The sequence below is a fragment of the Dermacentor variabilis genome, chromosome 1 (assembly GCF_050947875.1).
Source record: "Dermacentor variabilis isolate Ectoservices chromosome 1, ASM5094787v1, whole genome shotgun sequence".
Lineage (NCBI taxonomy): Eukaryota > Metazoa > Arthropoda > Arachnida > Ixodida > Ixodidae > Dermacentor > Dermacentor variabilis.
Window position 1 is genome coordinate 219,231,017 of NC_134568.1, and position 20,054 is coordinate 219,251,070.

At 41.8% G+C, this 20,054-nt stretch overlaps 1 protein-coding gene and 1 pseudogene across 3 annotated transcripts in view; one reads left to right on the forward strand and one right to left on the reverse strand.

Annotated features, from left to right (window-relative positions):
- LOC142557372 (NACHT domain- and WD repeat-containing protein 1) overlaps positions 1-20,054 on the reverse strand; it is a 110,366-nt gene that overhangs the window by 34,887 nt on the left and 55,425 nt on the right. For all 3 annotated transcript variants that reach the window (XM_075669177.1, XM_075669185.1, XM_075669168.1), the window contains exons 11-14: positions 11,383-11,567; positions 8,730-8,928; positions 6,788-6,972; positions 4,300-4,424 (exon numbers count right to left, since the gene is read on the reverse strand). In XM_075669177.1, the coding sequence (XP_075525292.1) occupies positions 4,300-4,424; positions 6,788-6,972; positions 8,730-8,928; positions 11,383-11,567 (694 nt within the window). The remainder of the gene's footprint in view (positions 1-4,299; positions 4,425-6,787; positions 6,973-8,729; positions 8,929-11,382; positions 11,568-20,054) is intronic.
- LOC142557420 (uncharacterized) lies at positions 14,830-16,137 on the forward strand (annotated as a pseudogene).

The following is a 20,054-nucleotide window of genomic DNA, read 5'->3' on the forward strand; positions in this document are numbered from 1 at the left end:
ACACATTGTTTTGGTAATGTTTAAAATGTTTTACACTTGGTTAGAGCATTTCGCTGGTCAAGCTCTGTGCCAACAAGTGGCTGGACTGTGCAGACCGATCAGGCCGCTCACGTACATCTACGCTAAAGTTCCTTCATCAGCTTGAGTTTATGCCTCCGGCCATATGCCGAAATGCCCAGCTTGCCTGTGGTTGCCGGAATACCAGACACGTTCGGGGCTTTGACAATGCTCGCAACGCATGCTGCTTTGATAGCTCTCGCTTGGGGTCGACTGCCAAGCAGCTGGTGGAGAGTTTGGAAAGGCTTCGTGCGCTTGCTCCTAGAGAACTGGAAGGCGACAACACGACATGCCATCATGACGCAGAGCCAGTGAAGGCGGAGGTTAGCCACAATCACTCGGTGAACGAGTTGAGGAGAAAATGCAAGCTCTCGTAATATGAGACATTTCACACAAATTGTGGTGCAAATGATTAACTTTAGCTTTACCCTACGCGTCTACAAAATTTGTCCAAACCGTTTCAGCGGCCCTTTAAAGGTGTCAAGTGGCTATTCGTGTAGTTCTTTTCATGACTGTTGTGATGTTGTGTTTAAAACGATCTTAATTGTGCATGATAGTTGACTGTCTATTCAGTGCAAGTCCGTTCCTAATTATACTGAAACAAATATTCCTGCTGTAAATATGTGCATCTGCATTTGTCTATTTGATATTTGATACTTATTATTTGTTTTTGATTCACATTTGAAAAATATTTGGTCATCTAGCCCTAATATTAACAACATACTGGATTATGACAGCTTAAATTTTTCATTATTTTCAGATTGGAAGGTTACGAATACAGCATGATTCAAAAGAACACCGGCAACGTAGTTTTCCTAGCATGAAAATGTATTTAGGCTGCACATTATCCCTAAATTTTTTGTGCTTGTCGACATTCGTGGTAGCAGAACTAGATTCTGCGGAATGCGCTTGACCGCATGTTGTTAACATGGAAATGAAAATTACCCGAGCTTTGTACAGGTTAAATACCATATTTTCGCCCTTGATCTAGCTGAAAGTCGCCCTGAAGTACTGATTAGTCTGAAAGGTGGGAGAAACGGAAGCGATTTGTTCAGTCGCGTGTTAACGAGCAAAGCCGTTCAGATATTTACACTTTTACACAGTCTATATGTCTTATTCATCTGCTGTGTTCTAAATCTGAATGTAAAATTTATTCCACTTGATTTTGGTAAATTAGTTCTCCAACATGCTTGCCAAGCGTCTACCAATATAATGGATTTAGTGACACCATAGGTTTTGTAATATTCAATTATATGTACATTCATTAGATCTTGTAAATAATAAATAAATATCAATTTTGTGACCACAATGTGAAGGCTATGGCAACCACTGTGCTGTGAAGCACTATCACAATGTGAAGGCAACCGTTCATCATGGTCACGGAGCCTATGCATGGTACAGCGAGTTTCGGCCACTTGCATGTGGCTTTTGAATATCAAAGCGCATTCTTGAAGGCCATTTTTCAAGCAATCCTTCTAAATTATACGTCGTCAAAATATTGCTAACTGTTCATTTAAGTCTGTGGAGATGGGTTTGCACAAGGCTCACCCTACGAGCGATGGTCAGGAAAAGGCATGATGCTCCTCCACTCCGCAACGAACAAAGGTGCTACGGCAGGGTTCGTCGACTCTCCGACACGGCGCAGAGAAGGCCCAGGGTCGGATTGCCAACAAACATTGGTTTATTCACCCAAGATACAGCACAGTGCGACAGTCACGGTGCTTACGGGCAAAGGCTCACCGCAAGACCAATCGAGTACATGTGCCTGCTGCGCTAGGGCTAACCGGTAAATGGTCCACCAAGCACAAGAACGAGAAGTCGCAGGGGCAAAGGCTCCATGTAGCAAACTCATTGCAGGCCTGTGAGCATCTGCCAAGGTGAGAAAGCGGTCAGCGGAAGAGAGCTCGGGTGGAGATGGGGCCCGGGGGCCGCCACTCGGGAGGCCAATCAGAGCGCGTCCCGGTGACACTTGCTCGTGCGGTGACTCGAGCCGGGGAGAGAGAAGCTTGGTTTGCGCAGCAAGTTAACTCCAGCGCGCTAGCCATGTCCGCCATGTTGCCGTTACGGCGGCAGTTCCCGGAAATCGAGCTAAGCACAACGCACGAGCTGGGGATGAGGCACGGCGCGGCAACTCAATCCCCACAAGTCACTCAAAAAGTCACTGATTGCTAAATAGCAAACTTGGCCGTAAGCAGAATAAAAGGTCACAAAATCTAGCGTCAAAATCGCTAAAGTGGCAACACTGATAAAATACCAGTAAATTATAAAAGCAAATATGATTTTGTGTTTTCAAAGATGGTTAGGTTAGACAGCTCCAACAAACACGGGTTGATGCAAGCGATGGTACATTGAACTTGTTTTGGCCAGCCTAGCGATAGCTTTCTCAGCAATGCAGACTTGCAAGGCACGTCCTGCAGGTGTCTCGCACCGCAAAGTATGGAGTAAAGCATCATCTGCTACAGCACGTGGAGGCGAGGCCCGAAAGCAAGGGATATGTAATAAATAAATCGTACCTATGTGAGCCCAATTCTGAGAGAAAACTTGGCTTCAGTTGTTGTTTTGTGCAGTGTGCAGCCGACAGTGCCCACTTTCACAAGTGTGTGAGTGTGTGTGCGTAGGGGGGTGGATAAATGGCTTACTTTTCCTTTTCAATTCTGACTGTGGGGGGAGGGGCATACCTCCCCCCGAATCGGCAGATACACCTATGACAAGCATGGTGTCACGCATGTACAGGCAAACACATCTCACTCGATGACCACGAGCACTCGCTGTCACAACGCTGACGTGATAAAGACCGCCGGCAGAGAGAAGCGAACGCTTCGTGCTGCCTCAGTTTCACCGCGAGAATACCTCTCATGACCAAATAAGTGAAAGCAGACTTGAAAGTTCTGGGAAGCTCAATTGCACTATTGACGGACCAAATAGCCCGAATCAATGTCTAGATCAAGACTTGAAAGACTACTGCAGACTTGCAGAGGTGGGGAAATTTACGAACTGTTACTGTGTAGAAGCCATGTTGTAAATAAATACCAGTGATGAGTGCACTGAAGAACTAATGTGGCTGAGACTCCATGTGCAGCTGGTGGAGAGGCCAGACCCCATTATCATTGCTTCAAGCCGCTTTCTCTAAACCCGAGTGACCTTAGTTGGGACTCTAGGCGCATATATTCCCGGGTTTCAAAAGTGGGGGGGGGGGGGGCAATTACTTAATTTGCCTCCTAGTCCTATGAGTGGGTGGGGGGGGGGGGGCAAGTGTCCCCCCCCTGTAGATTCGCCTATGCCTGAGGGTCAAAGTTAATGCAGAGTTCCCCACTACTGCATGTGTCATAAACGTATTGTGGTTTTGCCATGCAGCACCCCAGAATTAAAGTTTTAATTTAAATTGCATGCCGCACAACCAAGAGCGATCCTCGAAATTGAGCAGTGTCATGTTCCATATCAAGCTCAAGTGCAATAAGATCTTACTGTGCTCCACACACTGTAAGCTTTGGTTCTGAGTGAAAGCGTGTGAGGGTGAAAAGAGAAGGATGGTGGTTTGATGAGTGCAGTCTTTCCGTGCAAGCGAGAGGAAAGGGGGGGCAGGCTGGCACATGTCTCCTTTTCTGGCGCAGCCATGGCTGTGCATGGCGATCAGCGTGGCTGATTGCATATGCAGCCCATGTGCCCTGTTTTAGAGGTAATCTGCCACTTGCGCAATGAGTGGCCATGCTGAGATGGTGTGGCATCATGTGCGCTGTTTTCCTGTGCGTTTAGTAATGAAAATTCTGTAATGTTGAGTTTCGGAGACGCACTGAAGAAAGAGGCAGATGAAGCATTCATTCCCCACTGCTGGTGTTTCTCATGATCGCGCCATCCCTATGAAGGCGACACTATCAGCCGCAGGGGTGGAGTGCATGCAAAAGCGTTTGGGTTCACTTCGTACTGCCTATTTGAAGATATCATCGATATGGCAGGAAACCATATGTTTCGTTGTCGACTCTCAAATTCAACAAATTTTTTTTTTTTCATTCAAGTTTGCCTTTTTCAATTTCCCAATAATTCTGAAAACTTTGCAGCCACTTCTGTGTTAAAAAAATCCACTGGTAACTGTACTTATTTGCATAAATGGTTGAATTTCTATATAACAAAATTTTGATATGAAGCAAAGCGCTGATTTTATTGGCTTCGTTATATCAAGGTTTAACTGTATACATTTTTGGTACATAGTAATGAGAAAGCACGGGTGATGTTAGTAAAACTTGCCTTTCATGACGTCCCAGACACGAACACTTCGATCAATGCCATCTGAGTTGTAAGTGAGTGACTTGAAACCAGATTCATCAAGGCGAATTTGATCTACAGGAGCATTGTGGCCTTTTAATGTGTACCTGCATGGCAATCAGAGAGACAGGATTATGCAACAATAAGAGCTATCAAATTTAAATTTCACTGCGATGCCCAAAAAGCTTCAATGAAAAAGAACTCAAATTAGTGAAAGTTACAAGAAAAATAGCCTAAAATGGGGCCTAAACCTATGTTTTCAGCTTTTGGAATGCAGCCAAGAAACTGAAAAAATATTCCAAACTTCTCTTCTAATTAAATTTCAACCAAAAAAGATCAATAGCCAAAGCCAATATTATTGTGCACAAGCCACATGCTGCCACCTTTCAACTACAAATGTATTACCACTCCAGAGCTTGCAAGGAATTGCCTTTTCAAGAACTCACTGTCTGCTCTGCCTATAGCTGAGGAGCTACATTAGGTTCTCCTGGCCTCCCACTGAGCAAGGCTGCAGCAATGTGACCACTCTTGTCGCTGACAGTTCTTTGGAAAAATTGCACAATTTTATACCTAAAGGTCAAACGAAAGTGTTTTCTTGTAAAGCGATAGAAGTGTTTATTAGTGGTCCCAATATGCAAGCCTTGACTTCATCATGCAAGCCTTCGTCATCAAGAATTCCTTTGATGCAGTTTGCTAAGAATTTCCAGAGCTGTGGCTCAGCACCCCAATGGAGTGCTGACTGACTTTCAGTTTAAAGAACTACACCAGATATTGGCACTAATCAATAATGCCTTTTTGCAATTGCTGATAAGCTGCGAGAGAAAATCTACAAAAGTTGGTCTTTTCCACTTGATGACAGCTACCCGTGGTGGCTGCAGTGCTGTAGGCAGCGGTCAATGGGTCGAAGTGGCCAACTCGCGCAAATTTTCTCACAGTGATTGTAGAGGCGAACTAAGTTATTGAGGAGCTGCATCACCAGTAAAAGAAAAAAAAAACACTGAAAGGCTCTGACATTATTAGAGATTACCTTGAGACTGATATTATGTTGCGACAGCATAAACTACTTCTCTCAGTGATTGTAGCAGCTAACTACATTAAGAAGCTGCATGACCAGTAACAAAAACACTGAAAGGCTCCAATATTATTAGAGCTTACCTTGAGACTGATATTATGTTGCTACAGTATAAGCTATTAGTCTTCCCAATTGTGGTGAATTCTTCATACTCCTCTAGCTCAAATGCACACACCTGTCACTGGCTACACGAAATGACAAGTCTGATGTTCTCAATTATGTCGCTGTCATCTAAACTGCTATTGACTGTTGACTGTAAAATATAGCAAGCAGTACACATATTTTTTTACCAAAACCTAGTATGCACTTTCAAGAGCTTGCTGAAGCTGATAAAATAGTTCATTTGAATCATTGTTTTCAACATTTACTACAGATTCATTTGTTTTACTTACACCACAGTGAACCAGTTCAGAGCAGTCCAGAAGAAGCTCAGGAAATTGTACACCTTGAGTTCAGAGGTGAAAACAGTGCAACAGCAAAGCTACTGAGTAAGAAATCCCCAAAAGCAGGTGCAGTGCAGGCCTTCTGCCTGTTTGTTGCATGCGCTCCATTTAAGGCCATGTGCCATATTACCGGTGGTAGCACAGCCCAAACTAGAGGTATGGCTGGTACAGTTGGCTCCTTAGATGTTTGGCTTTTAAAAACAACAGACAGCACTCTCCCATTTATGCAAGGAGCAAAAAGTAGCGGATGTACACGGATGCGTAAAAGCCTGGCATGGCCAGAGCTGTTAATCAGAATAAAAGTACTGAATATTTCCTATGTTATCAGTTAGGAACACTGTCCTTATGTTGCAAACAAACACACATCATATTTATAAAGAAATGCACATTGCAATATCCCATTGTGCCTTTGCCGGCCAACAGGCAAGCTGCATATACATGTCTGCTACATAGCTATGTTGAAACAGCAGATAAGTGTAAAAGAGTGTTTCCATGGTACTTATGCCCATACATTGTGTCCTCTATTGTGTTGATGCTTGCACATTTGCACCAAGTGGCACTACCAGTAGGTCAGGTTTACAAAAATCATGAAATGGACTTGCACCTTTCCTGCACATTTTGAAATAAACAGCAGTCAAAAGACACTACACTGCACTGCTAAAACAAACAGCAGAGTGCAGCACTAAAAAAACTCCATCAGGTGGTGCAGGCAGATCAAGCAAACCTTATGGAACCAAAGCTATCAGTGCCCATAGATTATAGTGTTACTTGACATTTGATGCCTGCTAATAAGAACAAGGCAGCTTTAATGCTTAAAAGCAAACTTGCTATACCCTTGATACATTAACAGCTTTGCAGTATAGTACAAACACTATGTAAAAGTTGCAATAGAGAAAAAAACATACACGAAAGAAATGTATGTAGTTTCATACTGCTGAAGACTGAATGGCATTACCTTCTTGCTCCTGTAGCAAGGTCCCACACAAGGACAAAGCAATTGTCAAGCCCATTGACAACACAGCCACCTTGAGAGGAAATGGCAATGCTGCAGCTGTTTCGTTCAGGCTTCCATTTTTTGAACAATGTCCCACTTTGCAGGTCATAGACAATGATGAAATTTGGTGCACTGTCACTCAGCTCCTGCAATGTACAGTACACCACACTAAAAATTTGACACACATAAAGCATAAAAAACTGTACATTTATTCTGGTTTTGCATAAATCCCTGTCAGCAATGCATATGCAACTTTATGGTAACAGTGACATGGGAAACTAGTAAAGTTTACCATGATGCTTACATACTGCTATATCTGGCTACCACTTATATTTATAGTGCCCTTGCATGTGTTTTTGCACAATTTAACTGCAAAATAACAACCAGTAGGCTAATTTTCAATGACACTCAATGGTAAAAAACATTTTACATTGGTGCCGACTATCAGAATGCAAGCAGTACATATTGAAATGATGTGTGAGAATACTGCTATTTATTATGCTCATATGGTTGCATTTTAGGTGTTTACATTATTATTTAATTTTAACATACTTGCATAAAATGTGTTCCACTGCCTGGAAGACACCTTGAACAAGTTTACTGAATGTGACCTGTCACTCTGCTAACCTCTTAACACCTACTCACACTGTGGAAATGCTGGTGCCAACATCAACAAAACATGTTCAACGAAAATATCTTGCTCAACCCCCATTCTGCCAATAACCTTTCAGAATGTAAAAATGGCAACAAAACATCAACAGAAATCAATGTAGTCTTGATGTAATAGCAAGTGACAACAAAAATGAGCATCAAACTGTGCTAGCTAACAAGTGTTGCTGTATCTAGTGGCCAAACATTTTGCTGTGATAGCAATTAAGAGCTTGAAACTGGGTTTGCTGCATCCGTCCGTTTGCCATTTCAATTACATTGTCATCATCATGCTTCCACCATTGTCCTCAGCTTCACATTCACTATATGGCAAAAAGAAAAAAAATGTTGCCCATCAAAGACACAGGAGAGTGATGGCAAATTGGGAGCTGCATGCTCTAACCACTAGGCTGCCACGCAACTTTCGCACTCACTAATTTGTGCAGAGTTTCGTGTGTGACGCAAACGCTAAGTGTTGGCATCTACGCGTATATATTAGAGCCCACAGCAGGCAGTTTTGTAGCCGATGACGATGATGTGTGCATTGCAAAAAAGAAGTTCTTGAGAAGATGATGGTGCCTGCTGTGACAGCCTGATGCTGTCAAAGTAAATACGAGTCCAGAGCTAGAAGAATCGCTGAAAGTCGGACTTCAGCAATTTTTTTTTCGTCATTCTTCTTTTTTAATGAAATGCAATTACAGTAATACATTCAACTTCATTTGGGTTTATAAAACACTTGCCAGAATTTCATAGTGGCAAAACGAAACTCAACACATGTGTTGAATTATGTAGGAATTATAACTTTTTACTAAGGTACTGGGACTGACATTTTGAAAGCACTGGATACAGTGGTCTTTAATTCACTGTATACAGGAACACAGCTCCTACTCCACGAAAGGCACGCCTCACAAACATAAAGAAAACAACTACTTTCAAATGTAATAGGAATAGCAGGAGGCAATATGAGGGCTGTCAGCTTACATGTTGGCATCTGTGGTAGGCCCCACTGCAGTCTGACTTCAGTACGTCTTCCTGTATACTATTAAACTGTATTATTCCTTCACATTAATAAACTTTATCCTGACTCAGAACTGCCTGTGCCGAGCAGGCAGGCAATGACTACTCTCCTGGATCTATGAGCCATATGATATTCCCATTGTCTTTACATGACTTCTTGCTTAAAAACTACTAAAAGTATATGAAAAAATAATAACAATCATGGGTCACAAGGATGTGAAAAGACCTCTGTACTAACCCTGCAGACACAAACAACGTAGTGTCCATCACCACTTATGGCTGAAAGGCGGGTAATAAATTCGTGGTGTGGAATACGAAGGTCGTAGAGTAGTTTTCGATTGGCCAGGTCCCAAACAAGTAATGGGAATGGCTTTTGTGTCTCATCCCCACATACACATATCTTGCCATTGCCGCTGACCAGAAGACTGTTGAGAAACCTACAAGTGAGAGCAATTAAAAAAGAAGAGCACAAATTATCCACAAATAAAAAAAAATACAGGAAGCTAAAGGACATCACAATTGCATATAAAAGGCAGTGTTATTCAATAGTTTAATCAGACCAGCTATATTCTAAAGAATGATTAGAAATTGATTGTCAACAAATAATAGATGTCCCATTGCCATGGTATATCTATGCTAATTTTTCTGGCCCATTACTGGGCGGTGATAATGACAGCTACTGGTAAATAAAAATAAGCAAATGAATACTGCCTTACAAAACACATAAATAGTATAAGGTCTAAGTTGTTTGCACTCTTGCTGCACCAACATCGGTACCATGAGCGTGTTAAAAATACCTGTGCCACCATGCCTAAGACAACACTGCTATATCACCAAACCTCAGTAAGCTGCACATGCTGCATGATTTGTGCAGGAGCAGTGTCATGTCCAAGGAAGTCTAACACAATTGTCTGATGAATTGTTGACACAAAGCAAACCTGCTTATGAACAAAGATTCCTTCAATATATCAGCATGTTTGTATAGTCAAACCTTTGTGAAAAGGGCTTTTGTTAATCCTTGAATACATTGGCTTCATTGAAGGGAGGGGGGGGGAAGAGGAAGAAACAGACAATGGCTCTAAGCATGTATTGTTGGAAGCACTATGGCTAGAACAAAGTGGTAGCCTTGGCTTTGGCCTCTGCAAGATCCAGGCAAATAATGAAGGGAAATTATAATAACAACAAGGACAAGAATAACAGAAATGTGAAGAAAAGTTGCTACGTTGGCTTGTTAAAAATTTTGTGGTTTTTCTTAAGAAATGATGCACTGAGTTGGTATGTTAAGTCTTTGTGATCATCAAGAGGCAAATTTAGGTGCTCTACATAAAGTGCGTAATTTACCATAATGTTTTAAACATTTGTATTGCTACAGATCACAGTGGCATTGCTCCACACATTTTCTTTCGCCTCTGCCCATTCTACAAAGAATGGATGAGTGATGTCACTCGGAAGAGATACCTGATTGGCTTCCCACATGACATCATATTGTATACATTAACCTTACTACTACACTGAGCTTCTGTTAATAGTCTATGTATACAGAGCCATTTACATAACTCTAGAAATAAATATGTAAATGCAATTAAATGTACATTTTTCATCAAAGCAATCGTGCATTTCTGCTTGAAAATGCAAATCATCAGCTGCAGCTGTTCTCTGTATACATGCAGCTGTGTGCATGCATGAGTAAAGCAGTAGAATAAAAAATTTCTTCAAAAAAAATCTGGGCTCTATGGTAGACTTGTGAGGCTGCACGGAGTAAGGGGAGGGGTGAGGAGGAATGTGACAAAGGTTAACAATAGCCTAGTGTTGACAGGCAACAGTGGAGAATGGAGGTGTAGCAGCAGAGACATGAATGGTATCAACAGTGTTTTCTCTTGTAAACCAGTGCTTGTCCTTTTGCACTGGAGGGGTGCACAGGGTGGAAAGTGCAGTGACTGCGTGCTGTAGGAGATGTGAGCACTGCACGTAACCTTAATGTAGAGGCCATCGGCAACACAGTAATAAGAAAAACTGTGTCGTAAAAAGACCTGGGAACAGACTTGGTTCAAATCGACTGGAAGTCAACAACGCATGTGTCACTGCATGACGTTGCGCGCAACGAAGGGGGGGGGGGGGGGGAATGGCCATGCCTGCATGAAATACGAGTTGAGAGGGAGTGCCACAGCTTGTGTGGAGGGTAATGTTTAACAAGTAGGTTTTTTAGTATGATGCGCTCACATAAAATTCTTGCAAGAAAACATTCCATGAAAGACTATGTCCAGGCAGTCTTAGGACAAAAATTGTTTCAGGGACCCCATATATACAGAAAAAAATGTGCTTTCTGCACATTATTTTAACATACAGATAGTATAGATGCATGCAGCATGCTGAAGACCATTATTTGCAGCAATCCAAATTACACTTTACACTGCATAGGCTATAAAGGTATTCAGAAGCACAGAAGCCACGAACAATTTCTGTGTGTTTTTGTTCCCAATTAGTGCACTCCAGTTAAACTTCAAAATTACGCCAAAAAACTACATTTTTGTTGCATTGTCCTGCTTAAAATATACAAATAAATCTTTCAGTACACATTGTCAGTAAAAACAATTTCACAAAATAGAAGCTCAACAAAACCTACAGACAAAAGAAAATTGTCTTGAGATGCCTTAGCGACAATGAAATAGGTTTTGTTTGGCGTCAGTAGCCCACAATAACCCGTGTTGGATTTAAAATAAATAAATGAATAATTAGCAAGCATGATTAGCCCTCTATGTAAACCGGCCATTGTTTTCTGGTCACAACATGCTTTCCTTATTTCTTAAGTCCAAATGCCATCAAAAACATGCCAACTTTAACTGTTCTTTGCCCACCACTTAATGGAATCTATCAAATTTTCACAAGCTCACCTGTCCTCGCCCACCTTGAAGGTAGTCTCCAAGTCTCCACTGCCGAGGTTGAGCATATTTACGTACATACGATTCCTGGAAAGTGCCACCACATAGTCCTGGCTGTGCAAACCAAAGTACGCCATCTTCTGGTTCATAACCCCTTTCAATTTCACCAGGAGGCGTCCTTCATCTAGCGAATACACCTGTGAGAAACAGCAGTCCAAAGGACAATGCAAGCATTCCTACAAAGGAACTTTTCAAAGAAGCATAAACAAATTTCAACTTTCATTTTCTCTACTTGGATAGATATGCTATCACTAATAGCAGAGAAAACTACAGGACTACTGGGCTAAGGGTACACCAGACTTTTTTTTTTTTTACATATTTTGTGGACAAGTAATGCTTGGTTTCAGTTTCTGTACGACAGGCACCCAGTCTGTTGTAATAAATGTAGAATAAGTGTGCAAAAGGCACCAGGTTTGGTATTATGTAGTGTCACCCCTTTAGTTTTCAATTCAGAACTACACTAATATTTTTGTACCAATTTTGCCAAAAAGCAGTCTCTGTCATCTCCTGTGCAGGTCTTCTGCATTGGTTGCTGAAACTCAGCTACACATGTCCAGGAACTTCAGGTTTAGAAGAAGAAAAGTTCAGTTTTACATTTAACAAATGGAAGGCTTCAAACAAATGTAAAAAAAAAGGCCAATGTAATTAGAGTGCCCCATTACATGGCAGTTAGATATGCAATGACTTGTTCATAGCATAAATTGTGGTCAGCAAGACATAAATACAACACAGGAATTGCAAACAGACACAAGAACAAACATTATGATAAGTGCACAGCTCTGGTATCAAAATGGTACTCATCAACATCGACATTTGTCGAAATGGAATTGTTACATCATCATCATCATCATCACCACCACCACCACCACCACCACCACCACCACCATCATCTTTTATGTCCACTGCAAGATGAATGCCTCTCGCTGCAATCTCCAATTACCCCTGTCCTGTGCCAACAGACTCCAACTAGCGCCTGCAAATTTCCTAATTTCATCGCCCCACCTAGTCTTCTGCCATCCTCGACTATGCCTTCCTTCTCTTGGCACCCATTCTGTAACCCTAATGGTTTCCTGGTTATCCAACCAACGCATTACATGACCTGCCCAGCTCCAGTTTTTCTCTTAATGTCAATTACAATATCAGCTATACCTGTTTGCTCTCTGATCCAAACCGCTATCTTTCTGTCCCTTAACATTATCCCTAGCATTCTTCGTTCCATTGCTCTTTGCACAGTCCTTAACTTGTTCTCAAGCTTCTTTGTTAGTCTCCAAGTTTCTGCCCCATATGTGAACACTGGTAAAATGCAATAATTGCACACCTTCGTTTTCAATGATAATGGTAAGCTTCCAGTCAGGAGCTGACAATGTCTGCCGTATGCACTCCAACCCATTTTATTCTTCTGTGTTTGCTGTGAACATAGCGAACATAGTAAAATCAGGGCAGTGAAGTTATCAATTAAGCGTGGCAAGAAGAAAGTTAAAATTTTTGTATGGCACCTGTTGCTCCCTCACTAGTTCATTACAAACATTAATGTGCATGAAAACTACATTTTTGGGTATAAAACAATTGGGTATAGAACAAACTTTACTGCACTTAAAACAAAAATTTTTATTGCATCCTGATTTACTTAACAATTAAATTATGGGGTGTTACATGCTAAAACCACGATCTGACTATGAGGCATGCTGTAGTGGGTGACTTGACCACCTGAGGTTTTTTAACGTACACCAAATGCACAGTACACCGGCGATTTTGCATTCTGACACCATCAAAATGCAGCCACGGTGGCAGGAATTTGATCTCGCGGCCTCTCGCTTAGCAGCGCAATGCCCTAGCTACTAAGCAACCACAGTAGGTGGCTATGATTTGTGCCTCCTGTGCATACAAAAATATTTCAGGTAGAGCCAGCAGCAATGTGAACAACTCAACGATTCCCTTGAAACATAGAGTGCACACAGCTGCCACCAGAAATGTGCCACGTTGCAAGAGAGAAAGGGGAGGGGATAAAAAGAAAGGAAGAAGGGCTTGTGATGTAAGCAATATTTTTTTTGCTTCTGTCTCCATTACTACAGAACTATTCGAAAAATTCTTGCAGCAGAATGTCCCCTGAATGGCACACTTCACAACTTTCAGTGTACTATAGCCAAACTTCTGATGGGGCCTGGCAAGGGTCCCTCAGTTTAGACTGATAAAACATTCTTTTAAAACTATATTTTCTTTAATTTTGCAGTAATGGCTTATTATCAGTTAATTAGCCTCTTTTTTTTTTTTTAGATCGAAACCCCGGTGTCAATATGTCACTGTGTGGCTTTTTTAGAATACAGTTCAGTTTGTCTTTACCGATAAAAAATTAACTGGGCCCGAGCAGACGCAGTCGAAATCCATGATGTCATGGCAAGCTGTTATGGGAACTTCAAGGTGGTGTCAGCACTGGTCTTTCGTTTTTGCATCCTTTCTGGCTCACCAAACCTCCTCTTAAAGCTTTTTTTGCTGTTGTAGAAGGGTAATTTAGCAATAGAAGAGAGGTGGGAAGACTGCGACGGTTTGAAAAGTAGGACAGTCAACATAATTTTGTCGTCTGCTCATTCCAATTTTCAATACTGTCCACAGGTGATGCCAGTGTACTGGCACCTTCCATTGTAACAGCTGACCGGTATGGCACTTTTACGTGCTATTAGAAAAAGTCGTCTTTTCAGCAATGGCAAGTAAGTATTCATGATTTTGTTTCCTTGACTCTAAAGTCTGAGCAGGAGGCAAAGCACGGGAAACAAAATAACATGAGAAATCTGTATTTCCAGAGTTTACTAAGGTGACTGTTAGGGCATGTTGGTAGGACATGAATGCAGTTTTTTGCACACAAGACGAGGACAAAGGAGAGGCTGAGACACACATGCGCATCTGCGCTCGTGTGTCTTAGCCTCTCCTTCCTCTTTGTCTTGTGCGCAAAAAGCTGCGTTCATTTCCAGAGTGTTTCATCCCACTATGGATTTAAGCCTAATTCACAAGTGATCAACATGAAAATTAAATTTAGTCTGCGTGGCCTGCATTGGGAGTGGGACAGCTGAATGGAGGGAGGAATGGGACAGTGTCCTAGTCCTCCCTTAATGTGATATGGGCAAACTGGTATTACAGTAATGAAATTACTGCTAATAGATGGCTCTGTTGTTTCATATGCTGATATACCAAATTGAGGACTTTGATGTAGGCTTTATTTGAAGTAGAAATGTTGATTTCTTCATCCTTGCTCGTGGTGTAAGAAGTTACTTAGGCTGTATTCTCTGTTCAAAAATTTTGTGGTAGCGCATTGTGAAAGCAGTTTACACATAGCATGGTGCCACTTACAGGTCTATTATACTAGAAGCTATTAACTTGCCACCGTTTCACTTAACTCTCAGGAAAATGCCAAGAACATGAAAAAGAAAACACTCTGACAGGCCTCAACCTTCAAATAGTGTGATACTTGAAGCAGTCTGGCTGGTGTTTACAGAAAACAGAAGCATATGGGACGTGGCACAAGCTCTGAAAATACCGTATAGACTTGAGGAAGGGAGCAGCATTCCAGGCAAGTTGGTAATTCATTACTCAAGTAATATTGCGCAACAAAAAACGACACGGACGTAAGAGAAGAAGACACACCAAGTAAGGGCTGCACCCCCAACTTGGCAGCCCAAAATTTGGAAAAATAATTTCAATGGAGAAGCAAATGTGTTCAGTACCACCAATGCTGCATATGCGCATCGGAGGATTTTCACTTGCTGCGTATTTCCGCATGCTGCTACTAGATGGCGAGAGCTGCACATTGACTTATGATGCAGTGGTACATCTGGAGATCCGGGGTGTGCACAAGTCAAGGTTGTGCCAGCACCATTTTGATGACAAGGTTCGGTCCTGTTTAACCGCACCAAAATTGTGAAAAAAAAGTGCGGCCCTTACACGAGTCTATACAGTATTCAAATACTGAATTGCTCGACAGGTGAAGAAGCAGAGGTCAAGCGGAGAGAGCAGTGACAAAGTTTTTAGATAGAACCTAGTTTGCGGCATGGTATTCACGACAGTGAATGAAAGCCACCTGAGAAGGCGAGCAAGATGCACTATGGACTTACATGCATATAAGTCTGTTTGCTGGCTTACTAATATGGAAAAGCACTAGGTCACAGACATCATCATGGGAAAGTAACAAATCCGCTGGAAAGGAATGGTTCGTCGGCTTCATGAACCGGCACATGGAGCTCTTGCTTCGGTCCCCAGAAGCTACTAGTCTTGGACGAGCCACAAGCTTCAACAGGACCAGTGTGAACGCTTTCTCCTCAAACCTCAAAAGCGTTTACAATTGCTTTCAGTTCACCCCTAAACGCATCTATAATTGTGATGAGACTGGAGTCACCACAGTCCATAATCCATCTAAGATTCTCGCACCTTGTGGGGAAAAGCAAGTTAGTCAAGTAACATTGGCAGAGCGAGGTGCTCATCGCAGCTTTTTTGGATCGTGAATGCCATTGGAAATACCATACCTCCAGTATTAATCTTATAAAGGGTCAGATACAAGGACTTTTTCTTAAATGGAGCACAAGCTGGAAGTTTGGAATTGACTGCTCAATCAGGGTGCATGCCCTCAAACATATGGCAAAAGACATCAAGTGCACAAAGGACGACCCCATCCTTTTGCTACTCAACAGCAACGAAAGCCATGCGAGCTTCAAGCTGATTAACAAGGTAAAAGAATATGGCATTTGTTTGCTCACATTCCCCCATCACTGCAGCCACCGACTGCAGCGAATTGACGTGTCAGTTTATGCACCATTCAAGTCACATTACAATTCTGTGCACAATGACTGGATATTAAGCAATCCTGGCAAAACAATCACAATCTACACCATAGCAGAGCTTGTTGGGCTTGCGTACACAGCAACAGTCAGAAGAACATCATTTCGGGGTTTCAAACGACGGGCATCTATTCTTTCAAAAGCGAACCCTTCACAGACGATGACTATCTGATGTCTTCGGTTACCGACCGACCCGAAGGGTCCTCAGCTGAGATAGTATCTCCAGGCACAGGCGCACTCATGAATAAAGCAGGTGGCTCCAGCACAATTTTAGAAAGCAGTCTTTGCTGTGGCTCTCAGGACATGGAACTTGAAAATAACAATGCGGTTGTGTTACTGTGTGTGCAGGCAAACTATCGGGATCCCAGCCAGCTAGGCCCACAAGAACAATCCTCCCTGGTGATGTTCACCCCTACACAAAAGCTCCACAGAGAAAAATGGCCTGAGGAGAAAGGAAGAAGGGAAGGAGTATCGTGCTTACAGAAATGCCAGAAAAGCTGGAAATTGAACGTGCAGCACCCAAGAAAGAGAGAAAAGAAGACCCTCACACACAGCCAAAAGGCAAGCATTGGAAAGGTGAATTTCAAGCGTTGCTATGCGAGACGCCAGATTGAAGGAACATAGCGTTTTCATAGCGTCAGAGGGAGCAGACACTCTGAGTGACCCGTCACTTTCTGACGGTAAGCACAGCAGTTTCCCTGGAACTGACTAGCAAGATAGTCCAATAGAGGTTTGAAAAGTGACTACATCCTGGTGAAGTTCTGTAGAAAACAATTAGCTGTCTTTTACGCAGATTGAGTCAAGAGCAGCAACAAGACTGATGTCATACTTGAGTTTGTGAGGAGAAATGGTACATAGACATTCTGTTTCCCCGCTCGCCAGGACATAGTAAAGTTTCATGGCAGGACATTGAGTCAAAATTCCATTGGCCAGACGTGGTAAGAGGTACGAAGTGACTGCAATTCGTGTTCATCTTTGGTGTAGATTTGGCCCCCTTCAATGTACACTAGAACAATTTTTTAATGGTGTGTTATGTGTTCCATTCCATCCAAATGATGTCCTGTTCCTCCTGCAGGATAGGGTGGAGTGCGGCAATTTTTGCTGTTTAGAAGTTATTTTTTTAAAGGCTTCCTAGAAGACTGTAGAAGTCCTTTATGGTTTTTGTTACATAACCCCTCACTCTATATTTAGGTCATTTGAACTTGATTCTACGATAAAAAATTCAAGTGTGAAAGCTGTTCCATTCCTTCCCTTTTCCCCTAAAGCTCAAATTATTTTTCTGTTTAGTGTCCCTTTAACCCTTTGAGGGCCAAAGATGTAAATATACAGTGCCACGAACAAGTCCCAAATGGTTGATGGCGTATATTTACGACGACGTGTATGTTTGAAAAACGTGCCAATTTTTCAATTCTCTGTTGCCCAGCAAGTGTGGCCACCCTGAGTGGATACAAGGATTTTTTTTTGCTCAGCAGTCTCTGGGTTTTAATTTCATGGCTTCTTTATGACGTCGTGTTGACAACTGCTTGCGCATCCGTGCATGTGCGGGCGTGTGGCAGTTAGTTTTGGTTTCATCTCGCAGGCTTTTTCCATTTGTAGTGCTTGCAAAAACTGACGTCTATCTAGTTTCTAATCTCTCAAAGAGTCACCACTAGATGCTCGCTCATTTATCGCTCACAGCGAAGTGTTTACATCTGTTCAGAGGTGGGCCCTGGTATATACATACAATGATACTGCACAAGAACGATTCTGCCATGCCTGCATTTCTTTTCTGGAGACGTGAAAACTGATTTCCCCCTCGTTGGTGATGGGACAAAGGATTACTGTAAGTAGCTGACTCGTTTGGTTTTTCTGGTGGGTGCACAACCATTGAGTTTTCTTGTATGCGCTCACACACACAGTTTGATTACGCTATGGACGTGCATGCCAGTTGCTCTTCTGCAAGTGAGTTGAGCTGCGATTCCTTCAATGTGGACTACTTCCCAAATGCCGAGTTATAGTATATCTATTGCAGGGTACCTATTTTTAAAATTTTTATTCTTATTAGTATTTATGCAAGCACATCTGTACTCATATATAAACAATGCATGTTTTTCCCTACGGAAAATAATTTTTTTTGTCACTTTATGGTCACTTAAGAACGAAATGCAGCAAATTTTTTTCAAAATAGGTCGCTATAATGATTTTAAATCTGCAATAAAAAAGTTTACCCTCAAAGGGCTAAAGGGGCTTTTTAAGCATTGGAAACAAACATGCTTAGTCGCTCTACAATAATGTATCATGAATATCTGAGCTTAATATTATTTCTGTGTTCGCAGTAGGGAACCTACAGTTTCATTCAATCATCTGCTCTTTTCCTCAGCTTTCTGAAATTGTCACAACCTCTTCTAGATATTCCTACACAATTGTAAACACTATAGCCACTGGCTAGATTCCTTCAGATGTTGCAACTAAGCAGTGCCTCAGGCAAAAGCAAAAATGACGAAAGCTGATTACTGATTAGACAGTGGTGCCCTCTTGTAGTGGAGAGCTATACCACTGCTTCAATGCTACAGCTTCTGAGATGGGGAAATTCAATGAATGGTCACGTCACCTGATCTTGGTGTTGCACTGATATAAAGCTCAGTGCAACGATGAGCAGAGTATGGCACATATTTATGTTAGTGAAAGGCACGCATGCAAACACGGACACAAGAAGGCACAAAAAGAACAACACAAATGCCAACTATTAACAGACGGGTCAGAGATAAGAGCCAAGAAGTTTGCTTTATGGTCGAAGTTTGGCATACCATTAATAGCGGCAGCACGTGCATAAGTTAGCCCTCAATTATCTTGCACAAAGAGGAATTGTCATGTCTAACCAGTTATCTTTCGTGATTGTCTAGATGTGTCCATCACTCACAGGCTGGTGCTGCCTTCTCTTGAGCATGCGCAGATAAGTTTTGTGTCTTCCTTCTTTTGCACTACTGCACAACCTTTCAGTTGACAGTCTACATTTGTGTTGCCCTTTTAATTCCCTCTTGTGCACATGTTTGCACGCTTGCCTTTAAGTAGCATAAATCCCTACTAACTTGCTCAACTTTCAGTCATTTTATGGCAGGTATATTATTTCGCCTGGGTATAGTGGTATAGCTTCGAGCAAAGTTGGAACAACAAAAAAGAGAAAAGGCCATAAAGGTGGCAGCTCTAGCAGTCAGTAATTCTGAAGCAGTCAGGCACATTGAAAAATATTTCGTTGCCAGAAATACATAAATGGATCCCTTCAATACCAGACACATTCCACACCTTTCATAAAGGTGTGGCTTCTTTAATATATTGGCAAAAGTAAATGACAAATTATACACACAATACAGTTTTCCAATTAAAGCACTGTATGAAAAAATTTCACAGAATAAAAAGAAGTCAGGAAATTTTGTGCATTTTTTTTACAAGAACTTGGCAGCTGAAGCTAAAATAGAGACTGCATATACATTTATGTAATGTGATGATGATGATGATAACAACAACAACAACAACAACAACAACAACAACAACAACAACAATAATAATAATAATAATAATAATATGCTATGCATAACATTAATGTAATGATATCCAGCCGAGTCCTGCCACTCAGACTTTAGGTATTAAACTCCATTTGCACTAAGAAACCAGCATGGATTCCTACAAATTAATTTTTGGTGATACATATAGCACCTGTCGCAGTAAACCTCCAGATTCAGCCTACTCGGAGTTTATAGCAAGAGCCAGGAGTACGAGCAGCAGTAAACTTTATGTGTAGTGTGCCATAGATGTTCATTTTGA